The sequence below is a fragment of the Arvicanthis niloticus genome, chromosome 11, assembly GCF_011762505.2.
Source record: "Arvicanthis niloticus isolate mArvNil1 chromosome 11, mArvNil1.pat.X, whole genome shotgun sequence".
Taxonomy (NCBI): domain Eukaryota; kingdom Metazoa; phylum Chordata; class Mammalia; order Rodentia; family Muridae; genus Arvicanthis; species Arvicanthis niloticus.
In genome coordinates this window covers 66,478,659-66,495,593 of record NC_047668.1, presented here as the reverse complement: position 1 = coordinate 66,495,593, position 16,935 = coordinate 66,478,659, and the positions used below count along the sequence as shown (strand labels likewise).

General features: G+C 43.1%; 1 protein-coding gene across 3 annotated transcripts in view; it reads left to right on the top strand.

Moving 5' to 3' along the window:
• Positions 1 to 16,935, top strand: part of Thumpd2 (THUMP domain 2 tRNA and snRNA guanosine methyltransferase) — a 36,928-nt gene that overhangs the window by 18,159 nt on the left and 1,834 nt on the right. For 2 of the 3 annotated variants that reach the window (XM_034513768.2, XM_034513767.2), the window contains exons 6-9: positions 1,885 to 1,972; positions 7,974 to 8,045; positions 8,502 to 8,616; positions 13,139 to 13,247. In XM_034513768.2, the coding sequence (XP_034369659.1) occupies positions 1,885 to 1,972; positions 7,974 to 8,045; positions 8,502 to 8,616; positions 13,139 to 13,247 (384 nt within the window). Of the gene's footprint in view, positions 1 to 1,884; positions 1,973 to 7,973; positions 8,046 to 8,501; positions 8,617 to 13,138; positions 13,248 to 16,935 lie in introns of those variants that run through there. The other variant, XM_076942352.1, reaches the window with a different exon arrangement.

Genomic DNA, 16,935 nt, shown 5'->3' with positions numbered 1-16,935 from the left:
AGATGATTGAACTTTGGAGTTTGAGCTCTGCTTCCCCTTGACTCCCCATGATGGTTGAATGGGTCCATTTGTTGTGGTCATAGCAGGTTATGATGCCAGGGTTTAAGCAGAATAAGGGCACATTTATATTTGACAGATACGTCAAAGTTTTCAGAGGACCTATACAAATCCCTGCTACTCGGAGGAAGACTGTAAACTTCTCAGCTGGGGACTGTTTTCCACTCCGCTCTCCTGATGGGTATTTATAGAATAAACTGATGTGTTTTGCAGCACGATAATTGCCAAGCTTACTTTGTAGGATCAAAATTCATTGATCAAAATATTTTATGGTCTATCTGCTGCCAGTTTACAACCTGGAATTCAAAGCTATAAGTACAACACTATTTGTAATGTGACTATTATTTCCTGAAAAGGATTCAATTAAAAGGCCATTTCACATGGGTTCACCACACAGAACCACCTGATTGTGACGGGAAGTGCACAGTTACAGTGTCTTGTGGTTCTAAGAATTTAAGAGGCATATAGAAGATACAAACAGAATAATGTGAAGCCAGAGAAAGATGAGAAATAAACTGATAACAAGTCACTGTGTGGAGTTATACTGAAAGGTTTTTAAAAGGGTGCAGAAAACTATGGCTTTGTGTGACAGCCTTCTCACTGTTTTTTTTTTTTGTTTGTTTGTTTGTTTTGTTTTGTTTTTTTGTTTTTTGTTGTTGTTGTTGGGTTTTTGGGTTTTTTTTTTTTGGTTGGTTGGTTTTTTTTTTTTTTTTTTTTTTTTTTTTTTGGTTTTTCGAGACAGGGTTTCTCTGTATAGCCTTGTAGACCAGGCTGGCCTCGAACTCAGAAATCCACCTGCCTCTGCCTCCCAAGTGCTGGGATTAAAGGCGTGCGCCACCACCGCCCGGCTCTCACTGATTTTAAAATAAACCTACTACCAAACACACCAGCACAAAATCTTGACATCATAGTCTATTTACCCTATCAGAGTTGCAGCTACAAAAGGATACCCCTTGCTTGTTGCATTAAAGAAGTAGAAGTGGAGGTTGGAGAGGCAGCTCAGTCTATAAGGTGCTTATTATACTCTTGTGAGGACCTGACTTCATCCTCAGAACCCCAGATGGCTTCCATTTGGAGCCCCAGCATTGGGGAGGCAGAGACAGCGGGGTCCCTGCTCTCCAGTCAAAGGCTAGTCAGCAAGCTTCTGGTCCCAGAGAACCAGTCTTGAGAAATAAGGTAGACAGACAGCCTCTGAGGAGCATCTCTCAGGGCTGACCTCTGACCTATATCCACACAAAATGACAGAAATGATACATGATAGCTTGACAGTACTTTTAACTACTTTGAAGTCTGTCAGATGTAGAGACATGGTAGCTAAGAAGAGGGTGGGCCTGTGCTGCAGTTAAGAGTAAGAGCTGAGACTTGTTTGTATGCTCCTGCTTTGTTCTGTCCTCTGAGAAAGATGCAAATCAGCAGAAACCAAGCTTACAGACGACACTATAAATTCCCCATATTTTATCCAGATCACAAAGCCCTGTTCCTCTTGATGAGGCCAGCTGTTCTGTGTAGAAAGATGGGAAGTGCCAAGTAAGAGGTTTCCTTCATGTGTGATTATGTTTTTGTAACGTGAACATAGGAGAGTTTACATTTCAGTTGTCTAAAAAAAAAAAAAAAAAAATGTCATTCTTAAATACCACACTAGATGATTAAACATGGTCCTATGTAGAATGTATTTAATAATGAGATTAAAATATCCAATATCCTCTAGTTCAGAGAACATATCAGGTTGATATGTTAAAGTGCTTCTCGGAGACAGAATAATCACTTTTGCATCCTGTTCTTTAGCGTATAGTAATATTTGATACCTACCCTGTCTCTTCCTTGCAGAATTCCCTTAGCCAGCAGAACTTACATCCAGACAGCTGGGCTGCGGTCAACTATAGCGTGGGCTATGGCATCTATTGCAGAAATTAAGGTCAGGAGGATGCCTGTATCCCTCTCTAACTACAGTCTCCGGCTGGTTGTTTCTCTTTTCTCCTTTCTCTCCTTTTTTTTTTTTTTTTTTTTTAATTTTTTTTTTATTTTTTGCAGCTGTAAATTGACTTAAAAGCCATTACAGCTTAAACTTTTTTGTTGTTTTATTTCTTGCTTTTTGCTTTTCTGCATTGAACTTGTGTAAGCATTTTGACTAAAAAATGAATTGTGTTTTATTATTTCTGATCTTGTGAGTCACGGTCCAAAAATGTGGCCTCCAGAACCTTCATCTTTAAAAATGTTGGCTTTCTCTCTGTCCAGCGTCTTCTTCATCAGTCTGTGAAAGTTCCACTGACAATAGGAAAGTTGTATTTTCTTACTGAAAAATGTTTTGCATGATTTCTGTGACCTGCGTTACTGTCTAAAAGCTGAAACTTTCCTGCATTGCTATATTTGCATTAAGTTGGCATTTCTCTTTCTATGAGATTTCACTGCAAACACTGTCTTTGCTGTGAAACTCCTCTCTGTCTGGGTCAGCCAGCTCAGCTCAGACTTCAACATGTTTTGTGTCTTATGATCGTTTCACACCTTGCTTGTTTGTTTGTTTTTTCAAGACAGGGTTTCTCTGTGTAGATGTGGCTGCCCTGGAACTCACTCTATAGACCAGGCTGGCCTCGAACTCAGAAATCTGCCTGCCTCTGCCTCCCAAGTGCTGGGATTAAAAGCGTGCACCACCACTGCCCAGCCACACCTTGCTTTTAATTTTCAAGTTCAAGGGTTTTTTTGTTGTTGTTGTTATTTTCCCTTTTGTTTCTCCTAGGAAGTCCTGAGCACACTTTGGAGCAAAGGCTGGTCTTGAACTTGTGACTATGCTTCTGTGTCAACCTCCCTGTTTTCTGTTTATTACCACCACACCCAGCTGCATGCCTGGCTTTGATCTTTTCTAGCCCTGTCTTTTTCATTGAAAACATCCAAGAAGAGGCATGGCAGAATCACTTTCTGTCTTCTTCCTCCACTTCTTGTCTGCTGTCTGTCTGTAATGTTTCTTACTGTTTACCTGTGAACTGCCCCTGCTGTGATCAGTGTACCTGCTAATCACTTAATGTCCTCCTCCTTTGGGGCCATTCCTGTAGGTTGCTTTACCCACTCCTAACTGACCCATGTCCACTCCTTCTTCCCAGCTGCCCCTTCTGGGTCATGAGGAGTCCTTCCTCTTCTCTTCCCTGCAACCAGACTTTTGCAGTTGTCCTCCCCGCCCCCAGCTGCTGAACTGAACTAAATCACCTACAGCGTATCACAGATTCCCTCAGAGTTGCCCTTGCTGTTTTAGAAGCTTAGTTGGCTCTCTCACGGCTCTCTGTTAAAGCACACTTTGATAGCACACTTGGGTACAGTTGCAAAGGTCCCTCCAAGGTGTGTTGTTCCTCACCTTGTTCTCTTCCCCTTCCCTGTCTGGAGCACGGCAATGACTTGGTTAAAGTCTGTTATAGCCATGCCCTCTCCTGCCGAATTTGACTGGAACACTGTCTGAATCCTTTCTTCCTGGCACACCCTTTGTGGCAGACAGAGGGTCTTGACTTGGAGTTCTCCCTTTTGGGGCATGGAATACTCTCCCTTTATCTTCTGGTGCCACCTGTGAGTGGCACACACAATGGGGTTTCTTGCTTCTTTCTAAAAGCAGGCTCCTAAGAGTTTGGTCTTCAACCCTGAAGCTCAGAAGCGCTGCCAGCATCTCTGTAGATGGTGTGTTTTGTCGTGCATGCACCAGTATGTTTCCATTCACGCCCAGGGGTTCCTGAGTCCGCCTTCCTGGTGAGGTTTGTCTCTGGCACTTACTGGTCAAGGACTTTTAGGGAAGATATGTAACAACACTGCCTCAGTTTCTTGTTTGCAAGATTAAAATAGTATGTTGTACTACTAGAATAGCATTAGACTCAGAGCCTGGGCCTCAGCAGCCCTAATGGGTTAGGCTTAGCACCTATCCTCAGTAGACCAGTGACAAGCAGGGCTGATGATGTGGCTTGGTGGCTAAACTCAATCGCTGCTCTTCAAGAGGACCAGGATTCAATTGATTGCCAGCACCCATGTGATGGAGTACAGCTGTCTGTAACTCCAGTCCTAGGCATCCACCTCTTTTCTGTCTTCCTTGGGCATACGCATGCACAGCTATACATGCAGGCAAAACACTCATACACAGAAATAAAATCATTTTTAAATTTAAAAAATTATGAATAAAAAATTTTTTAAAAAAAAGGAAAAGGATTTAATCAATTGGGGAAAAAAACTAACAAAAAAATGTCCAATGAGCCACCCATCTGCAGTCCGACTCTGCAGTCCTGACAGGGTGTTTAGGTTTAATAAAGGGCCAGTGTAGATAACTAAGCAATCCTGGTCAATTGTTGTCCTGCCCACCACCGTGGTCCTGCCCCAGCCTCTGTTGCTCAGTGGTCCGGTAGTTAGACTGTGAAATCCTTCCAAGACAAAGTCCTCCTCTGGCTCTGCTTTCTCTCAGCAGAAGGTTCAAAGAAACATTCTTTGAGTCCATTTTCTCTGTGATGAGTGGAGAGACAGGCTCTCCTTAGATTATCTTCCTTCCTGCTGTGATGGTTATGGTAGGTTCAGATTAAGACTCAATGAGTTAGCATTAATAAAGCAATTAAACCAATGGCTGTCATAGGAAATACACACGTGTGAGTTGTTATGGCAGTGGTATTGAAAGTCGTCGTGGAGTCTGAAATTGCCACTGTTCAATGGTAATCACTGTCCATTGTTCCTCTCGGCTAAGCACTCTCCCGTTATGTGACATCATTGCCTCAGCTGTCTCGTGCCTGTGACTTTAAACTCTTTGGTCTCCACCTCTGAAGTTCCTAGTGGAGCGTGTTGATGTGCCGCACCATCCTCCAAGCCATTCATCCTTTCTCATGTGGTTTCCTCACACTTTACCTCTCTACTTGAGCTGTTCTTCTAAGTTCCAAGAGAAACAGAGACATGATCTCCCTTAATCACTTGTTGGTTTTTCTAGCTTTAAAGTCATGGTTTTGGTATCAGGTGTGAGTATCTGTGAAGTCTCACATCACAGCCAGTAGTCCACATCTCTGCTCTCTAGGGCAGATGGGATGCCTTGCTCCCCCTCAGATGAGCCCAGTGTTTTTGTTTGCTCATTAAGGTCAAAGTGTGTTTGTTATCAGGGATATGAAACTTCCTGGAGCAAATGGTATGGGGCAAACAGATCTCTGTATCAGCAGAGTGTCAGCCCTGAGATGCCTGAAGGAAGGACAGCTGTCTGGTCTCATAGGCCTATAGCTCTCTGACGACAAGCCCCCACTTGGTTCCACTGCTGTTCTTATTACTCAACCCAGGCAAGGAGCCCCTACCAGTTCCTTCTTGGAAATCTCAGTGGGAGCCCAGGCTTCTCTGAGCACCAGAACCTTGGGGTCTGAGCATCAGCATGACCAGGGATTAAGTCCATGCTGGTCTTTAAACCTTAATCCTAATTTATCTTTGTATAAGGCTAGAGCTGTGGTTCCCATCTGTTCTTATCTATACTTTCAGTGGTTTCAAAGTTTGTGTTTAAATATAAATGTATGTGACCACATACAAATTTGAACTTTTATGTTTGTCTGGATGTAGACATATGTCTGGTACCAGGACACAAAGTTTCTTGCCTGAAGGATTTTTCACTTCTTTCCTTCAGGTACCGTCTGGTCCTGACTCCTGGCTGTGCCCTGGGAACCCTGCTTCCTCTGTAGACACGTCCAGAGATGGATGTTTTTCTCCCACATCTGAGCACCACTCAACCTGAAGTGGGGTAGGTGTCCTGCTTGCTCCTCACTGGTTATTGGTTTCTTTCTTCTGCCCTTGAAGCACATGTTATCAGAGTATAGCAGTCAGGCACAGACCTCTGTCCCTGTTTTTCCTGTTAGAGCATAAGCCTTTACTCCTATCTGGTTCTTAATGATCACCATAGCCAGACAGTGACCTGCCTCTTGGTTTATTGGCTTCTCTTCCTGTAATGATCAGGTCTAGTCCCATCCTAGACCATGTCAAATCCAGAATGTCTTCTTCATGTCTCTGTTTCAGTAATCCTGTTCTTTGCCAGGTGTTGAAATGTCTACCTGTAGTCTCAGCTACTTGGGAAGCTGAGGCAGGAGCATCACAAGAACCCAGGGCTTTGAGGACAGCTTTGGTAACATTGCAAGACCCTGTCTCTCAAAAAGGAAGAATTCTGCTGTCTTATACTGACTAGTTTTGGGCTTGTTTGGTTTGGTTTGGTTTTTGGTTTTTGTTTGGTTGGTTGGTTGGTTTTGGTTCTGCACCTTCAATGCTCGCCCTTTTTATTTGACTTGAAGACTAGAGTCAGAACTAGTGTGTTCTCTTTACCCAATCTGTCAGCTTTGAGAATCTGTGCCCACATAGCATTGCCTTTTGTCCTTTGGTGGTAAATTGTCTGTTCCATCCAGAACTGGGTACTGGATTCAGCTTCCTCTTTCATACTTAAGGACTTTTTCCTTCTAATTGGCCACTGCCATCATCCTGTCCATTGCTCTTGCAACTTGAGGGGGGACAAAAAAAAACCAAAATATCCCATTCTCGCATGCTCAGGTCTTTCATGAAGACCTCGTTGAACTGGTCCATCGTCCTTTTTAACATCTGATGACATGACTACTTTCCCTGGACAGATTTCCTGTGTTGGTTGTGAACCTTCTCCTCCTGAATCACATGCACCACCTCTCAGTAAGCATGTCTGAGCAATGTGTGTGTGTGTGTGTGTGTGTGTGTGTGTGTGTATGTATGTATGTACATATATATATATATATATATATATATATATATATCCTTCTTAACTCCCCTTGCTTCCCAGACAATCTCACCTAGCTTTAAATATGATATCAGCTGACTGAAATTGACTAACCCTAACCTCATCTCTGTAGCTGAACCTTGAGCTCTAGATTCATCTATGCAGTGACTCACTCATTGTGCATACCAAGAGTCTAGGGATGTCTAAAATGAGCATGTCAGAAGAGTTTCCTGATTCCTCAGATCTCCCCCCACATCTCTGCCCCCACCAGTAACAGACAACTCTTCTGTTGGTCAGACAAAAAGTTTAATCATTCTCGCCTGTTGAATTTCTTTAATAGTCCACATCCAAACCTTCCTTCTGGCTCCACCCTTTAAAATATACCCAAAATCCAACTATTTCTCCCAGTATGATTCCTAATCTCTCCTGCCTGGTCTCTAACCAGCCTCCTTATGGGTCATGCTCCAGAGCAGCCAGTGTGATCTCCTCCAACTATTATATGACTTCTTTAATCACACCCTGTAACACTTGCATGTCCTTCAGCAATAGAACGAGAATCCTCAGGGGACTGACAAGATCTGAAATGATGTTATTATTCCCAGAGTGGGAGTAATTAATTGGTTTTTTCTCCATATTTTTATTTCCCTACAAACAAATAGTATCTCTTTGTCCTGACTCCTTGAAGCTATGTGTACCAAGTGACGGGCATGGCTTAACCAGCCTGACGCTGTAGGAAGTCATGTGACTGATATCCAGATGATACCATTCAGAGCAATGCACAACTTGTCCTGCATTCCCTCCCCTGGACATAGTGATAGCAACATGTCAGATGGTGACCACTTCTTTAGCCATTTCATTTCCAGAAAGAGTAACGTCCCAGGTGCCCTGCTTTGAGCAAGCATGAAGTATGGGGTTGCGTGTTGTTGTAGACCTCTAAGGTCTGGGGACTTTACAGTCCTGGCATCCCCCAGCTGCCTCTCCAATGTTACCATCACCTTTGCCCCCTCACTTGATATTCCTTGACCACACTGGGCTCCCTCTGACTTCAAACCATGGCAAATGCCTTAGGACTTGAGCTGCCTGAGGTTCTCCTGGAGTATAAGAAGGAATCTTAACTCTTGAAATCATGGCTCCCCAGGTTTAGTCTTCTTTTACACTAGACCTATTACAACAGACATAGTAATACCAATTTGTATCTGTTGAGGCTGGAGCGCTGGTCTTAGATCCGATGTGTGGCCTTGGGACTATACTTGTGGAAGCCGCTGAGGAGTGGCCGGTAAGTTGCAAAGTTTGGCCTAAGTCAAGTTAGGTATTTATTTTAATAATTATAGTCACCAATTTTATATAAGCAGATAGTCTATGTTTGGAGTACTGTAATTATGAGTTCTTATTTACTATCATTAGAATAGATTTTCAAGAGTTGTTAGATTTCTGTATTATTTCATTAAATTCTATGAAGAATTTAAGAAAATGTAACAGGATTATGATAATTATTCATACCTAGATTATACTAATGTCCAGATTCTTTAGGCAACTGTAATGGTAAAATATTACCAGACTTTAAAGTTTATTATTGTATGTTTTGAAAAACATGCTTTAAGTTTGTTTTAACTTGAAATTAAGAATCTGTTAACTTTATTTTTGCCTTTTAATAAAATGCAAGTAGGTTTCATTAAATACTGAAATACTTAATGGATTTACTTATACTTAACGTATGGATTTTCGCCCATAGGATGTATTTTACATGGGTGCTGATGTGAGCGACACGCAGTTACTTGGCGCATGTGAGAATCTGAAGGCCGCAGGCCTTGCAGACAGGATTGAGTTACTTAAAGGCTCTGTTACAGGTGAGATGCTAAACACAAAAGGAGAGCCACTGTGCATGTGTGTGTGCGCGTGCGTGTGTGTATACACAAGTTTGGTTGCTTATGCCCTGTGGAGCTAACAAGCACTTTACTTCTACTACTATAGCTATTTGAAATTTCTAAATTACTGCTGATTGGGAAGTGATATTTCCGTGTTTCCATAGCGTTAAGCTGGAGCACACCTTCTGCAGGTGTTTGTGACTGAATCATTGTCCTCTTATGACCCGCGATAGTATGATGCAACCATAACGTAAAGAGGTTATTAGAGGGAGAAGCAGTTTAAACTCCACCTGAACTGTGAGATATGCTCTGAGTTAGCCAATCTTTTGCTTCTTATTGGACATAGAGAAGTGAGTTAGTCACCCACCCTTGGGGGCTAAACCAATATTTTTAAGAACCCAGAGAGCAAATGAGTATAACCATCACTCCTTCTTCACTGTTAGAGAATCAGCAGTGACAGATGGGTTAGGAATGAAGCACACAGAGTCCTCATAGCCCCGATCCCCTGTGGCTGAACAGTGTAGGGTCCTCATAGCCCCAATCCCCTGTGGCTGAACAGTGTAGGGTCCTCATAGCCCCAATCCCCTGTGGCTGAACAGTGTAGGGTCCTCATAGCCCCGATCCCCTGTGGCCGGGGCCCAGCATTGCTTTAGCAGGCTTCACTGAGCTCCTTGACTACTTGCGGTCCCTTGGTATCATGCTCTCTCTCTCTCTCTCTCTCTCTCTCTCTCTCTCTCTCTCTGTCTCTCTGTCTCTCTCTCTCTCTCTCAGCAGCTCAGTTAGTTCTGTTGCAGAAACTGTATTATACTCTTGGCTATGAGTAAATATTGAACCTATAATCCAAGAGAACAGAGCATGTTTAAAGTTTTTCTTGTAGAGAGATAAAGCAGCAGAAATGAGTACCACAGGAGAAGATGTTAGAATCACCTCTGTGTCGCACAGCGGTTCTCAACCTGTGAGTCAAGACTCCTTAAAGGACACTTTCACAAGGATCTTGTATCAGACATCCTATTATCAGATATTTATATTACAATTCATAATAGTAGCAAAATTATTGTTATGAAGTTGTAAACAAAAAAAAAAAGTAGATTTATGGTTGGAGGGTCACCACAACATGAGGGACTGTGTTAAGGGCCACAGCATTTGGAAGGTTGAGAACCACTGGTATAGAAGCTTCATAAAGCAGACTCACAGAAAGACGTTTCAGAGCCGGGATTTTGAATCTGTTTGCTTTCTCCACGACACCTTGAAGACCTGAGGGAGGGCAAATGGACTCCCCCCTCCCCTATCCCCCTAGACTTCTGCCACATTTCCAGCTTCACTGTTGATTCATTTTCGAGATGTTTCCTGTGAAGTTTCACTTTAAAAAACAAGAAAATGTACCTCTGCTGTTCTTAAATAGAGTAATTTACCTCATTCTCTTTATTGTATTATATTTATATTTATTTGATGTGTGAGATCAAAGGACAAGTTATAGGAGTCAGTTCTCTCTGTGCAGGGTCCAGGGATTGAACTGTGTCATCAAGCTTGGCAGCAAGTGCCTTTACCCACTGAGCCATCTTACTGACCCCACTTTATTGTATTATGGTGCTTTGTCGTCTCTGCTTTTTGCCAGCATTCACTTTGTATTGTAACCCTCTACTAGTATAATCAAAGGTGATCATTTAACTTGAAGAAATTCTCCTGATTGTTTCCTGAGTTTTAGTCATTGTGAAAATATGGCCTAGAGTGGGTGTGGCTGCCAGTTATCTGAGAAGTAAGAGCTCATTACTACTTAGGCATTGTCATCTGTTCACGTATGCGCATTCTTAATGTGTGCTAGAACATGTAACAGACAAGACTTGAGCAAAAGAAATACACTTGTGATGTAATTAAAATGTAACTAAGTAAAGAGAATGTTCTGTTGCTTCCAGTAAGGCAGTCGACAGCTGGTCTCTCGTCATTTCATCCACAGGCTTTCTAGCAAGACGTTTGTTACAGGATTTTGTCATTTATTGATACCCTTGTTGAGGAATATGACAAGCTAAGCTGTTTCTAAGGCCATGTGGTCTTCTTTCCTTCATGCCGGTGTGCTTTTCTCTTGCACTTCTCTCCTGTCCTGTTGGCCTGGCTGGTTCCCCTTTGGGGAATTGCTGGCAAATGTGGCTGTCATAGGCTAGGTGTACATGAAGTACAGAGAAAACAGATAAGATGTCACCTTGGAAGTGTTTGCATGCTGCCGTTGTATTGTTTGATAACATTTCTATTTTGTAATGAGCTCTTAGTGCCAATAAGTTCATTAGAGCGCATTCTTAATGGAAAGTAAGTCCCAAGTCTGTATGTCTCTGGAAAGGCAGTGATGAGCATATAACTCGAATGAAGTCTGTTGACATTTACTGTCCACTATGAAGGCATCACTGACCGAATGAGACAGGTCTGCTTATAGAAGCACCTAGCATTTACTTCAAAGCTTAGAAGTTATTTAAGTGATATTTGTGGATCAAAGCCAGATGTTTGTCACATGCAGCTGAAGAAAATGCATTTCACTTCTCTATGTGAAGCATGGCTTTTCATCAACATGGAGTTTTTCTTTTTTTTTTTTCTTTTTTTTTTTTTTCTTTTTCTTTTTTCTTTTGGTGACTTGTTATTAATAATAAAGACAGCAATGTAATTTGTACTCATTTTTCTGCAAGAAAAAGGGAAAGATCTACAGTTTTAAAACTAAACTTTTCACATTTCTTGGATCATCCTTCAGACATGTAAAACAGAAGTGTTCACTTGTTTGCTTTTGTTGTTGCTACTTTCAGGCCTTATCCTTAGTTACAAGTGATCTGTCCACAGGCAGTTCAGAGCACTTAATAATTTACAGGGCTTTATCGTGTGCTCACAGTCTTATGAGTTGTGTGCTCAATATCTCAGGAGTCTCTGCATCAAATTTGTGGCCCACAGCCTATCTTGCAAACACCCCTACATGAACTCTGTGCTCAGTCAATGGTGCTTTCTGTAGATACTGATGCTGTGGCCTGGTGAGAACTGATGCTGTGGCCTGGTGAGAACTGATGCTGTGGGCTGGTGAGAACTGATGCTGTGGGGCTGGTGAGAACTGATGCTGTGGCCTGGTGAGAACTGATGCTGTGGCCTGGTGAGAACTGATGCTGTGGGGCTGGTGAGAACTGATGCTGTGGGGCTGGTGAGAACTGATGCTGTGGGCTGGTGAGAACTGATGCTGTGGCCTGGTGAGAACTGATGCTGTGGCCTGGTGAGAACTGATGCTGTGGGCTGGTGAGAACTGATGCTGTGGGCTGGTGAGAACTGATGCTGTGGGCTGGTGAGAACTGATGCTGTGGCCTGGTGAGAACTGATGCTGTGGGCTGGTGAGAACTGATGCTGTGGGCTGGTGAGAACTGATGCTGTGGCCTGGTGAGAACTGATGCTGTGGGCTGGTGAGAACTGATGCTGTGGGGCTGGTGAGAACTGATGCTGTGGGGCTGGTGAGAACTGATGCTGTGGGCTGGTGAGAACTGATGCTGTGGCCTGGTGAGAACTGATGCTGTGGCCTGGTGAGAACTGATGCTGTGGGGCTGGTGAGAACTGATGCTGTGGGCTGGTGAGAACTGATGCTGTGGGCTGGTGAGAACTGATGCTGTGGCCTGGTGAGAACTGATGCTGTGGGCTGGTGAGAACTGATGCTGTGGCCTGGTGAGAACTGATGCTGTGGGCTGGTGAGAACTGATGCTGTGGCCTGGTGAGAACTGATGCTGTGGGCTGGTGAGAACTGATGCTGTGGGCTGGTGAGAACTGATGCTGTGGGCTGGTGAGAACTGATGCTGTGGGCTGGTGAGAACTGATGCTGTGGGCTGGTGAGAACTGATGCTGTGGGCTGGTGAGAACTGATGCTGTGGGCTGGTGAGAACTGATGCTGTGGCCTGGTGAGAACTGATGCTGTGGGGCTGGTGAGAACTGATGCTATGGGGCTGGTGAGAACTGATGCTATGGGGCTGGTGAGAACTGATGCTGTGGGCTGGTAAGAACTGATGCTATGGGGGTGGTGAGAACTGATGCTGTCAGGCTGGTGAGAACTGATGCTGTGGGGCTGGTGAGAACTGATACTGTGGGGCTGGTGAGAACTGATGCTGCCAGGCTGGTGAGAACTGATGCTGTGTGCTGGTGAGAACTGCCTCAGAAGTAGAAGAGGAGAGAGGCCTATTTACAAGGAATGGCCACCTAAGCCTTTAAAGACCTTTGGGGAAAATAAAAAGGAAATTGTTAAAAGATTCTTGTCCTCTGTGTTTATCTGTCTTGTCCTTCTGACTGTACCCTGCCAGACCAGGGAGGATTAAACAATAATACTGTTGGTTTTTATCTTGGATCTCCAAAGACTTCAGAATCTTGTCTTTTCATAGAAACAATATAGAAACTCTGAATTTTATTGGATATGTTTTAAAATTCTTGTAGACAGGTGTTTTGTTGAAGCAGTAGATCCCCGACCTTGCCATAATAGGAGTCTCTGGTTCCTGCATTCCAGATTTACCACTGCCTTCACAAAGTGTGGATGTTATTATCTCTGACATTCCATTTGGAAAAAAATTTAAGTTAGGAAAAGATATCAAAAGCATTCTACAAGAAATGGAAAGGTAAGTTGTTGAATTTATTTCCATAATTTTCTAGCTACAGACAATTTAGTCAAAATATATCATTGCCCTTAAGTCTTTTGCAATAGTATAATTTCCCAAAATTGTTACTATTAATTTTCTAAAAGTTAGAAGTTTATAACTGAAATGTATTTTCTGAGTCTTCTTATACCATTAATTTTATTGAGAAAAAAAATGACTATTGTTTCAGTAACCAGAGTGGATAATTTAGATATCTGCTTCTAATCTTCACAAAAACCTGCATCCTCCTTGTCAGATCCCACACTTTACAGATGAGAAACTGATGACCTGTGCCTGCTGAGCCACAGACCAGAATGACAAGATGGGACTTCGCTGGCATGAGATGAAAATGCAGACTATGGTTCATACCACATCTTCCACTGTTGACCTCTGGATATAGTTTAATGGAAGTATTTTTTCAAGAGGTTCAGTGAGGCCTAAATAAATATTTTTCAGTCATTTATATTGATACAGGAATAGACAATAATAAGGGATTGATCAACGATAAATTACATCAGCTGGACATTTTATGCACCAGGACATGAGTGTCGTTACTCTTATGTGGGAGTAATATGTCACCAGTGTGTGAGAGAATCCAGTGTCAAGGCTAACATACCATAGGGAGTCAAAGCCTGGCTCAAGGTCTCACCCACCTGTTAGCTGTCTCACTGTCTCACTGCATTTTGTCAGCTGGGTGCATCACGTTTCTCATTTGTGGTGTACATGTGTGTGTTCATGTGGTGCACATGTGTGGAGGCCAGAAGTCTCTATTGGGTGTCTTTCTGTCTCACTCTCCACTGTTTTTGAGACAAGTCCTCTGAGCATGGCTGGAGCTCACAGATTTGGCTGGACTGTGACCAGCAAGCCCCAGGGATCTTTCTGTCTCACCACACCCCTTGCTGGGATCAAAGGCACCTGCTGTCACATCTGTTCTTCTACATGAGGGCTAGGGATTTGTCCTTGTGTGCATGGACCTATGCAGTAAAGCATATCTACATCTGCAAACCCAGTCCTCCTGTCGGGGCTGAGAGCAAGAGCTAGCTCCGGAATGACGCCTCTGACCCCCCCATGTGTGTGCGCTGTGGCATGCAGGCATGCAAAAATAAATAAGTGAGATAAATACATTTTAAAGCCATTCCCTGCTGCCTGGGTCCCTGGCTCTGTCCTGCTCAAAGCAGCACTTGTGGTGTAGGCATCTCTTAGTCATCCCCAGATCTGATATTAATTCTCCTTTGGCAGGCTTCGCCACCCTGTCTTCATGTTAAAGTCATTGCATGAGCGTGTTTAAAATACGATGGCCATTTCCCACCACTCCCCACATCTCTGACCTAATTGGTCTAGGGTTGGGCCTGGGTATGTTTCTTAAAAGCTGCTGCTTGTGATCCGGTTGTACAGCCCAGCTTGTAAGTACAGCCTGTGACCCTAACTGAGTTGCTCACTGCCTATTAACCAGTTCATAGAGAGATAATGAACTGTGTGAGCCCTGACACACATTTAAACCGGAACTTTTCAGAGAGATAATAACCTGACAAAAGATCTGGCTTTCTCTATTTTAGACATATCTCCACGTCATGGGACGGTAGGGTTGTGGACAGCACGTGCAGCAGTTGTAAGTTTCTGTAGAAGTGAGACAGTGATGGTTGTGTCTGCCTGCCTGCCCACTGTCAGGGAATTTAAACATTTACCAGAGTCAGGCAGATGAATATTCAAGTTTCCTGCATATTAAGAGTGCCTCAGTAAGTCCAGTTTAAAGTCCATGCATTTGAACATACGAGGGGTTTCTTTCTTCTTTGCTCTGGCTTCCTTACTACCTGCCCCCAGACTTTATGACCTGACTTTTGACTTACGTAGTTTCAGGTTTATACAGACAACATAGCATAGTGACTGAGAACAGCTTCTATTAAAAGCATTATTGGATCTAGAAATCAAAAGAGGAGACTTGTGTTACTAAAATTAAGAAAAATATATATATATTCAGTAACCTTATTCATAGTGGCTGTGGAACTAGATGGTTCTGTGTGTCATACAGAACGGGATTCCCCAAGAAGGAATATGGATCGGACTCAGATTGTCAGACAGATGATTCCTGTGATAGCAAGAGCTTCACATGCAGCTCACTTAATTATCTCGTCAAGACAGCACAGTTAGGAATTTGATGGAGCATTTGGGCTTTCTTCTCAACCATCCCCATGTAAAATACGTGAGCAAGATTTGAAATGAACCTTGCTTACCCTGATGAAAGGAGAGCACCCTACGTGCTCAAGAGGCCTGGAGTGGTTTCATGGAAGAAGAGAGTTTCCAGTAAAATTTGGAAGTTGTAACAGAACTTTTAAAGGGGGCCATATTTTTATACATGCTAATATTCAGTGAGAAAGGAAGCAACAAAGCCACTCAAGGACCAGTGACTACACCAACTTCCTGAGGTAGAAGGTTGGCAGTCGGTGGTTAGATGGCAAAGACCTAATGTGCTCCAGGTCCTGTAACAGCTTTATTGAATCATCTATGCCTGGCCTTGCAGGGTCACATGCAGAAGAGAAATCTTTTCTATGGTTTGATATACAGAGTTTCCTCACCTCTTTTAACAACAGGACATTTTAAAGATACTATCATCAATATCAAGAACTGAAATACTGCTGCTGTTCAAGGCAAGCATTTTGAGCAATATTATAGTTTCTGAATAGCCCTTTTGTAAGGAATTCTGTGTACATGTACATGGAGAGAGGCCTAGCAGAGCACCCATCAGAGAAGTTTGGGTCATCTTTTCTCCTTTATCTTCTCCATTATTGGAAAAACTTTCAGTGACCAAGCTGGTAAATGTCATGTGAAGTGTCTTGCCTTGCACATGTGCTAGAAGGAGGAGGTGGTAAACAGTCAGTGAATATTATTAGCTATCACCATTATTGAGCACTGTTACTCTGCTGCCACTGCTATTATGTAGTCTTGGGATAATTTCACAGAGGTAATAATGCAGGATTGAAGGTATTCTGTATTGTTGATACAATCTAACTAACCACTGTCCCAAAAATACTATAGAAGTTTCCATCTTCAAAAATGTTCATCATCCCAGTGTTTCTGTCCTAAGCATCCAATGTCTCATCCTGGATAATGAAACGCATCAAAAGACCATGTATCATTACCACTTCACTTCCATTTTCTTTGCTGTGTTCAGAGCTATTTGTAGTTTTCTTATTTCTGTCTCTGGCATATAGCTGACCTCCTCCTGCTTGCTGGTCTGTGTAGAAGTGGCTTTTCTCCTTCAGCCAGACTGCTTCTCCCAGTTCCTTCCTCAAGAACCATACTGTGCCCGCTTTCCTCCCTGTCTTCAGCCATTTTATCTCCCTGTTCTTTCTAAGAGGTTCCATTGCTCTTTCTGGAGATGCTCTCAGAGATGTGTGAATGTCTGTGTCCTGAACTAGATCCTGAGGACACTGTAGTGGGCAGGACAGGTGAGGTCCCGCCTGTCAGAGTGGGACAGTGGTACACACCACAGTGTTTTCAGTCATGGTTGCTGTTGTGGAGCAAAGAGACAGGATACCTGGCTGGAGAGGGAGAACAGTCCTGGCATAGTCAAGAGATGCCTGTCTACAGAGGTGGCAGCAGAAGTCAGGACCTGAAGGGTGAAAAGCACACAAGGGGAGGCCTGTTAAGTGAAGAGAGAGCATGAGGTGAA